Below are 9,130 nucleotides of genomic sequence, written 5' to 3'. Positions count from 1 at the left end.
TAATGGGGCCTCCTGCTGCTGCCACCAAATTTCTCTTCTCATCCTGAAGCAAAGTTCTTATCCCGAGGTAATATTTCTGGGTTAGTGGAGCCTGTAACCTGAAGCGTATGTAACCTGAAGCGTATGTAACCCGAGGTACCACTGTACAGTCATACCTCAGGTTACAGACGATTCAGATTGTGTGTTTTCGGGTTACGCACTGCGCCAAACCCAGAACTATTGGAATGGGTTACTTCCGGGATTTGGCACTCACGCATCCGCAGAATACTAAATCGTGCTTTGCACAGAAGCACCGAATTGCAACCCGCGCATGCGCAGACACGGCTTTGCGGGTTGCGAACGCTGCAGTTTGTGAACGTACCTCCTGCACGGATCACATTCGCAACCCGAGCGTCCACTGTACTTGAAACATGAAGCATGCTGGTCTGAGCAGGATCATAATTAATAGATGGATCGCTCAGTGGGTGGAGCATGCAACACTTCATCTCGGTCATGGGTTCAAGCCCCATGTTGGGCAAAAGATTTCTGCATTGCAGAGGGTTGGTGTAGCTCACCCTCAGGGTCCCTCTTTCCAACTCTGCAGTTCTATGTTGTTGTTTTCAAAGTGTTGAATGTCCTCTTCTTAAAGAGAACATTGGATGAATATAGTCATACCTTGGTTTTCGAACAGCTTGGTTCTCAAACATTTTGGCTCCCAAACGCCGCAAACCCGGAAGTGTCTGTTACGGTTTGCGAACTATTTTTGGAAGCCGAACATCTTACAGTGCTTCAGCGTTTTCCGATTGGTTGTAGGAGCTTCCTGCAGCCATTCGGAAGCCGCACTTTGGTTTCCAAACATTTTGGAAGACAAATGGACTTCCGGAACGGATTCCATTCTTTTTTTCTTTTTTAATTTTTTTTATTCAAAGTTATAACAAGACATATTATCCAAAAACATATCCTTATTTCCCCCCTATTTTTCCTCCCTCCCCCTCCCCCCCCACAGAACCCCCCGACTTCCCTCAGTTCCAGTCTTTGGTTTCTCCAATAATGCTGTTTTCTGCATGTTACAAAGTTGTATAGATCCTCAAACTGTTTAGCTGATTATTATCAGTAAAAAAATTGTGAATGTTTATTCAAAACCCTGCCAAGGAGTCCAGTTCGCTTTGTTGCATCTTCAGATACTTTGTGAAAAGTTCCCATTCATCCTTAAAGTCACAGTTATACTTGTCCCGTAGCTTATATGTCAGTTTTGCCAGTTCTGCATAGTCCATCAATTTTTCTTGCGGAACGGATTCCATTCGACTTCCAAGGGTTTCCACAGAAAGCCTTGCGGAGAGCTTACTAGAGAGTAGGTGGAAAGGAATTGATCTAGAGCCGGGCACCTGGCGCATCAGTGGTGATGCATCTAATGTCCCTATGGGCACTGCTTTCTTAGGTGTGCTTGCCACACATACGGGATTAAAAATCAGGCGGTAGGCGTGCTCTTCTCGTGGACAGTTTAATCAGGTCTGTTTTGGCCCTTCCTCCGTGTGGCATTTAAGTAGGAATAGTTGCAGCGATACTGTCAAACAACTCACCACCCCATCCTGCCTTCAGCTGAACTGTTGAACCGTTAGGCTTCAAACGGGATCTTTAGCACGGGAGACACAGCAATGCAAAACAGGCAGTGCTTTGGGGAGTTGTAGTACAGGATGGGATGGACTCCTTAGCTAACAGCCTGTCTGTTGGCCTGCTAAAATTGAACCTGGTAACTTTTTTCTTCCTCAGCTACTCCTCTAGATGAACTGTGGGCTGTCGGTCCTTCAGGCTGCCTCCTTCAGCGCCTCACTAAGACCTTCCGCCATTCTCACACGTTGCAGAAGCACAGCGACGCTTCCATGTCGTTCCACTCAGACGAAGACGAATGGGAGGTAATATGAGGCCCCTGAGGACCTGGAGCGTTAAAATAGCATGGACATGCACGTGGGAGAGTTGGGCCAGCGCCTGACAACAATTAGCACTTTGATATATAAAACACTGACTTTGTCAAATATCCCCCAAACTGTGTAGTGAGGTGTCTTGTTTCTGTATCTCTTGGGCGAGATGGGCAACGTGGCTTTAAGAAGTCTTTGCCATAGCTGTACTGTTTAAAAATACTTATCGATTTAACCTCGTTAGCAGCAAAACAAATGTTGCTCTAGCATGAAAATTAATATCTGTGCGACATTGGGGAGGACGTCTGTTACATAGGCTGAACAGCAGAAATACATTTTTTAATGTCCTTGTACTTTTACACCGCGTAGGGGGAAATGGGTGCAATGTGGAAGACGGTTACATTTCAGAACGAGAGAACCTTTCTCAGTAGAAAGTCAATTCAGCAAGGCACAGTTTGGCAATTGAGGTGAAAACCTCTTGGGACCATTTTTATCGTAACTTCCAGGGTTCCACTGAACCTTCGCTCTTCGGTTACTAATTTCATACCTTGCTGAAAAGTTTGGGTTCATCCCAGGCTTTGTGCAGACATTGGCTCCTCTTATGCCTAAAACCGGGACACTAATGGCTTTTGTTTCATAGATACCCATGAGAGGATTAGGCAGAACATTGAAAGTCAAGCTTGTAATATGAAGGGGGCGGGCTGTGGGTGCCAATTGAGATCCATGCTTGGCCTGACTGAACTGTAACCAGAGGAGACTCTGAATTTCCACTTTTGTATCACGAAACAAAACGAAAATAAAGAAATTGCATCTCACGAGAGAGTCTCTGGTATTGGTTAGGTTTTGTCTTCAGAATGGTCCTTTTTAAAAAAGCTATATTAGCTATATATTGCAATGTCTTATACTTGAGATGTTTACAGCAGAAGTGCTTGATAATTTACTAATCATTGCAATTTACCGTATTTTTCCGTGTATAAGACTCCTCCATGTATAAGACGCCCCCTGTTTGGGGGGACTCAGATTTAAGAAAATGGGGGAGATGTATCTGTGTATAAGACGCCCCCAATTTTTGACATTATTTTTTAGGGGGGAAACCTAGTCTTATACACGGAAAAATACGGTATATTTCATGAAGAGTTAAAAAAAACAAACCAACCCAAAACTCTAGAAAAGAGCTTGATTCCAGTGGCTTGGATGGGAAAGCCTCCCCTTATAGTTTTAAGGATATGTTTATTTGAGGAACAGAAGCACCCTTGGGGTTTTTTAAGCAGCTGCTAATGAACCTGTGGATGAGCCAACTTAACAGCAGGGACTGGGGGAGGGGGGGGCATGTGTGGAGAAGCTTAGAGAACCCAATGCCCAGGTCAAGGGCCACGCCTGTTTCCTCCTTAAACTGCCCTGTGGTAGATTTTCTGGGGAGAAACCACTGCAAACCAAGAACACAGCACCTCCGCATATTGAGAACTAAACATTCGGTCACGGCAGATAACTGTTTTGCAACAAGTGCTTGCATAACGAGTGTTACGCTTCTTCCCTTTCAGTTTAGGGTGACTAGCAGGTCATATTTATTTCCCTCCGAGACCTGATCTGTTTTGCTCGATCCCTTCCTCATCTATATATGGAGCCGGCCTCGGAGTTTCTTTTTATAGTCTGCCACTGGATCGTAACCAACTCAGCTGCCGAGGTTCACCCAGGTCACTAGATGGTCTGTTTGGGGAGCTTCGTCGGCAAGCGAGATGTCAAGAGGCATCCAAGACATTTCTCTGAAGTCGGGAACTTCTGGAGGGTGGAAACAGGGCTGTTTTGCACTCCTCCTGGTCAAGAACCAGATGTTCATGTTACAATACTGAAATATTATACTTTTTTAATTAAAAAAAGACCTCATGATAACAGCTTGGCTTGCTAGTTTGTATTCTCTGTAATAGGACACCTTGCTTTGTTCATTAATATTAGCTGGTGTTTACAACCCTTTTAAGCCAATAAGTTTTTTTTAATTATGTTTCATCCAACAGTCTAAAATGTTTACCATCTTTAGTTTCATTTCTGTACACCTGTGCATGTGTTCCCCCCCCCATTGTGCTTTCAGATAAGTGCAATAAACTATCCTTTTTTCTTAAAAAAAATAATGCTTGGATTATTTTTTTAAACAAATATGGCTTTCGTGGGGCAACGTAACATCACTAAACCAATACACAAACTGCAATGTGAGCTGAAATCGTGTAACAACTTCTGCTCACCTAAGATTCAGTTTTCTTCTGCAAAGCCTGGAATAATTTAAATGCGACCGCATGGACCATTCAAGCTGAGCATACACCAAAAATTCTGTCCTGGTGCACTGCAAACACGCAGTCACTCTTGCATGGTGGCGCAGGGAACACGCAGCTCTCCAAATGTTGCTGGACTGCGGCTCCCATTGGTCTCAGCCAGTGTGGCCAAAGCTCAGGGATGATGGGAGTTGGGAGTCCCAGCAATGGAGGGCCACTGGTTCCCCATCCCTGCTACATGGGACTCTCCTGTATCTACAGCTCTTGAAGCCATGTGTCTGCAAAGACAAGACATGCATCTTTGGAGTGGTGGGAGATGCAGGTATCTCTGCTTAAGTAACATTAGCCTGACGTGGTGTAGTGGTTTGTGCACTGAGCCAAGACCTGGGAGATCAGGGTTCGATTCCCCGCTTGGCCATGAAGCTTGCTGGGTGGCCGCGGGCCAGTTACTGCCTCTCAGCCTAGACCACCTCACAGGGTTGTTGTGAGGGTAGAATGGAGAGGATGGGGAATCATGCACACCACCTTGAGCTCCATTTGGTACAAATGTAATACCATATTTTTCCGTCTATAAGATGCCCCTATGTGGTGCTGTGGTCTAAACCACAGAGCCTAGGGCTTGCCGATCAGAAGGTCGGCGGTTCAAATCCCCGCAACGGGGTGAGCTCCCATTGCTTGGTCCCTGCTGCTGCCAACCTAGCAGTTCGAAAGCACATCAAAGTGCAAGTTGATAAATAGGTACCACTCCGGCGGGAAGCTATAAAGTGAGATGAGCGCTGCAACCCCAGAGTCGGCCACGACTGGACCTAATGGTCAGGGGTCCCTTTACCTTACTATTTTTAGGGCTCCAATTTAAGAAAATGGGGGGAGATCTATCCGTGTGTAAGCCACCCGCAAATTTTGCACATTATTTTTTAGGGAACAAACCTAGTCTTATATACAGAAAAATACGGTAGATAAATTCCTTTCCCTGATGCAAAATATTAGGGAGTAACTGGACAAAAGGAAGCATGGTGCTTTGATCCCTTGCCAAGTGGAGAACATTTCTGCACATTCTCCAATCTCGTGGCCGTCTTTGTATATTGACGTTGCTAACTGTAATCAAGGTATATAGATGACCAAATAACCCTAAGTGTTCCATTACGCTAGCTTTATTTGTTCATGCGTGTATAGAGATCTTGAAGAGCAGAGGACAGTCAGGAAAGAGTGGATTTCTGCAGTGTTACCAAGGAAGAAGGCAGAGAGTTTGGCAGCAGGACTGAGCATGCGAAATGGCAATTTAGTGCCTGGAAACATACTTGATCTCCCTTAATAATGGCAGGCACATTAATGTCTAATGCTTAATAATGGCAGGCACATTAATGTCTAATGAGGCCAACGCTGTTGTTACTATAACTATGAAGTGAATTAATAATGGCTTAAAATGATTCCCAGTCATGTATCGCATTCCAAATAAACTCGTGAAAAACAAGCTTTTAGTCACAGACGTTTAAATATAATACAGGTGGCAGAACCTTGCTGTCACTTCTGGGGACAAAAGGCCAGTCTAGCAGATAAAAGTTCTGCTTCCTTGGGGAAATTTTCTTTTGAATAGTTAGATTTCCTAGATAAATAAATGGGCTCTTTCTTTCTTTCTTTCTTTCTTTCTTTCTTTCTTTCTTTTGTATCCTGCCTTTCTCCCATAGACCCAAGGCATCTCACAGCCTTACTACTACTACTACTACTACTACTACTACTACTACTACTACTACAAATACTCCTGTTATTTATATTTATTTGCCTCCCATCTGACTGGGTTTCCCCAGCCACTCTGAACGGGTCCCAACAAAATATTAAAAACGCAATAAAACATCAACCATTAAAAACTTCCTTAAACAGGGCTGCTTTCATATGTCTTCTAAAAGTCATGTAGCTCTTTATCTCTTGGACATCTGATGGGAGGGTGTTCCACAGGGTGGGTGCGACTACCAAGAAAGTCCCTGGAACCTCACTTCTTGCAATGAGGGAACTGCTAGGAGGCCCTCAGAGCTGGACTTCAGTGTCTGGGCTGAATGTTGGGGGTGGAGATGCTCTTTCAGGTAAACGGGGCCGAGGCATAAATTAAAACAAGTCTTTAAAATAATGAGACCTCAGCTGCAGTCTATAGTGTTATCCAGTACAGTGGTACCTCGGGTTGCAGACGCTTCAGGTTACAGACGCTTCAGGTTACAGACTCCACTAACCCAGAAATAGTACCTCGGGTTAAGAACTTTGATTCAGGATGAGAACAAAAATCGCGCAGCAGCAGCAGGAGACCCCATTAGCTAAAGTACCTCAGGTTAAGAACAGTTTCAGGTTAAGAATGGACCTCCAGAACGAATTAAGTTCTTAACTTGAGGTACCACTGTAGTGGATTACAGCATCTACTATTTCTACATAGTACATAGAATAGTCTTGTGACATCATAGCAGCACTTGACATGGAATTGCAACGGTTGGTATGATAGATGACTTCACCTCCCTCCCTCATTCATTTTTTTCCATAAGGCTCTGCCTATGTTAACTTGTAGATCAAGGACTACACATGCAATTTTGCCTTTCATCTCTCATACCAATTGAATTATGGTGCCAAGATGGGCTGCTCATCTTGGCAGAGCTCAAAGCAGGCTCTTCCTGCCTCCGAAATTGCTGATTTATGCCTTCTGAGATTTCTTCGGCTGTATGATATACTCCAGTGGTTCTACTGGAAAAGGGGATCTCATCAGATTAGCTCTGATGTACCTCCCGACTCTATAATTCCACTGGCTGCAGAACAAATTGAATATGCTATCTTTGAAACATTATAGTCTTACAATTCTGCCTTACAAAGCAGCATGTGTCATATTTCTCTTAAAGTGCTTTACATTTTCATTTTGCCCTGTCATTTGTTATGCTTATTTGTTAATTTATATATATTAAGTCAGAATACTGGACCGTCTAGCTCAGATGTCCCCAAACTAAGGCCCGCAGGCTGGATAAGGCCCGAGGGACTCATTTATCCGGCCCACGGCAACCCCTGCCGCTCGCTGCCGCTGCCTGTTCTTACCGGCACAGCATGGCATGGCTGCCCACTTCTGGGTCGGAGGAGCACTGGAAATAGCTTGTGCGCATGTGCAAGCGTTATTTCCGGCGCACATCCAGGTCGTAGGAGGCCCATGCACATGCGCACAAGCTATTTCCGGTGCTCCTCTGACCTGGAAGTGCGCTGGAAATCGTGGGTGCGCACTCCCCCGTCCTCCAGCCCACTGCGCGATCGGTGCTGGAGACACAGGCCTGAGCTGCAGTAAGTTTGCTGACCCCTGATTTAGCTCAGCATTGCCAGCAACTGACTGGCAGCATCTGTCCTGGGTTTCAGGCAGGAGTCTTTTCCTAGTCCAAACTGGAGATGCAGGGGATTCAAGCTGGGACCTCATTCATGCAAAGCAGATACCACAGAGCTATGGCCTTTTCCTCTGCAATGCCAGTTTCCCAAATTTGGCCGCTCTACCAGTTAACTTGCAAAATCAGCATCCCTTGGGAGGAGAGTCCGTTCACCCTGTGGCTGGGAACCTTCCTCCCATTATAAGAGAGACCCTCAGCAGCAGAAGGAAGCAGGGCCTTGAGTCATCTCTGTATTAAACGGAAATCTGCCCTTATTCCCTTATGGGGGACACAAGAGCCCTTATAGAGTCCTTTGGTTGGAGAAAAGAACAGAGGCCAACCAGAGAATATTGAGAAGTAAAGCAGCTAGTAAGCCTGATCTTTATTGAACTGTTGCAACAGGGTGCTCCCCTCACAGCAGGAAAGGAGGAGGACCCAGAACCCAGGTGTGCCCGCCCTTATATAGACATTTTAAATTGCCCACCCTGGAGTCCACCCCCAGAAACATCATACCTACATCACAGAAGGGGCGGTCTACAGCAGAAATCTGAGTCCGTTGTTTATCTCCTGTCCTTGTTTATCTCCTGTCTGGCAGGTTACCTTTTAATGCTTACTTGGTTGGATACCCTGGGGAGCCTGGCCAGTCTTTTGTAGTGACAAATACTTAGTTCCTGATCCAGGGCACAGGCTCACCCTATTCATACACAGATATACCCTTAAGACAGGTTTTGTGAATGAAAAGACAATGGGGAGGCTTTTCCATTTTCCTTTGACCTTGCAGAGAAAACATTTGGTCAGTTGGGGAGCCAAAATGGCTCCAGGACTGCCCTCCTGTGCTGCCTCAGACATGTCTTTTTTATCAGTTCAGTATTTTTTTTTTTAATTGTCAAATAATTCTGTGTACATTGCGGCAGCCTTTGGCTATGTGCAATAAAACTGACTGAGACACTGAGACACCTGGAAAATCCATGAACATTTATTATATACCGTATTTTTCGCCCCATAAGACGCACTTTTTCCCCTCCAAAAATGAAGGGGAAATGTGCCTGCGTCTTATGGGGCGAATGCAGGCTTTCGCTGAAGCCTGGAGAGCGAGGGGGGTCGGTGCGTACCGACCCCTCTCACTCTCCAGGCTTCAGGAAACTCTGCGCAACCCTCGGGAGACCGGCTCCGAGGGTTGCGCAGAGCTGCCTGCAGTCCCGGGACCAGCGCAGCTCTGCCCGGCCACCGGGAGCCGGGGGAGAAGCTCCGCCCCGCTCCCGGTGGCCGTGCAGAGCTGCCTGCGGTCCTGGGACCAGCGCAGCTCTGCGCCGCCATCCCGAGCGGGACGCTAGGTCCCGCCCCGCTCGGGATGGCGGCACAGAGCTGCCTGCCGTCGCGGGACTGCAGGCAGGTCTACGCCGCCATCCCGAGCGGGGCGCTAAGTCCCGCCCCGCTCGGGATGGCGGCACAGAGCTGCCTGCCGTCGCGGGACTGCAGGCAGGTCTACGCCGCCATCCCGAGCGGGGCGCTAAGTCCCGCCCCGCTCAGGATGGCGGCACAGAGCTGCCTGCCGTCGCGGGACTGCAGGCAGGTCTACGCCCCATCCCGAGCG

The 9,130-nt window shown here is 46.7% G+C and overlaps 1 protein-coding gene and 1 long non-coding RNA gene across 2 annotated transcripts in view; one reads left to right on the top strand and one right to left on the bottom strand.

The window, feature by feature from the left end:
• Positions 1–1,901, top strand: part of TECPR2 (tectonin beta-propeller repeat containing 2) — a gene marked incomplete at its 3' end in the record, with an annotated part of 52,833 nt that extends 50,932 nt beyond the window's left edge. The window contains exon 20 of the mRNA XM_082236395.1: positions 1,750–1,901. Within this exon, the coding sequence (XP_082092521.1) occupies positions 1,750–1,901 (152 nt within the window). The remainder of the gene's footprint in view (positions 1–1,749) is intronic.
• Positions 1,902–3,037: 1,136 nt separating this feature from the next.
• LOC309531299 lies at positions 3,038–7,306 on the bottom strand. The gene is made up of 2 exons (XR_014219203.1): positions 7,223–7,306; positions 3,038–4,437 (listed from the first exon to the last, which is right to left on the bottom strand). It is a non-coding gene; the product is annotated as an uncharacterized lncRNA (long non-coding RNA).
• Positions 7,307–9,130: the final 1,824 nt, after the last annotated feature.

The sequence above is a fragment of the Podarcis vaucheri genome (assembly GCF_965113315.1).
Source record: "Podarcis vaucheri genome assembly, chromosome: 1".
In the NCBI taxonomy this organism is placed as follows: domain Eukaryota; kingdom Metazoa; phylum Chordata; class Lepidosauria; order Squamata; family Lacertidae; genus Podarcis; species Podarcis vaucheri.
This window is presented reverse-complemented; position numbering and strand designations above follow the sequence as displayed.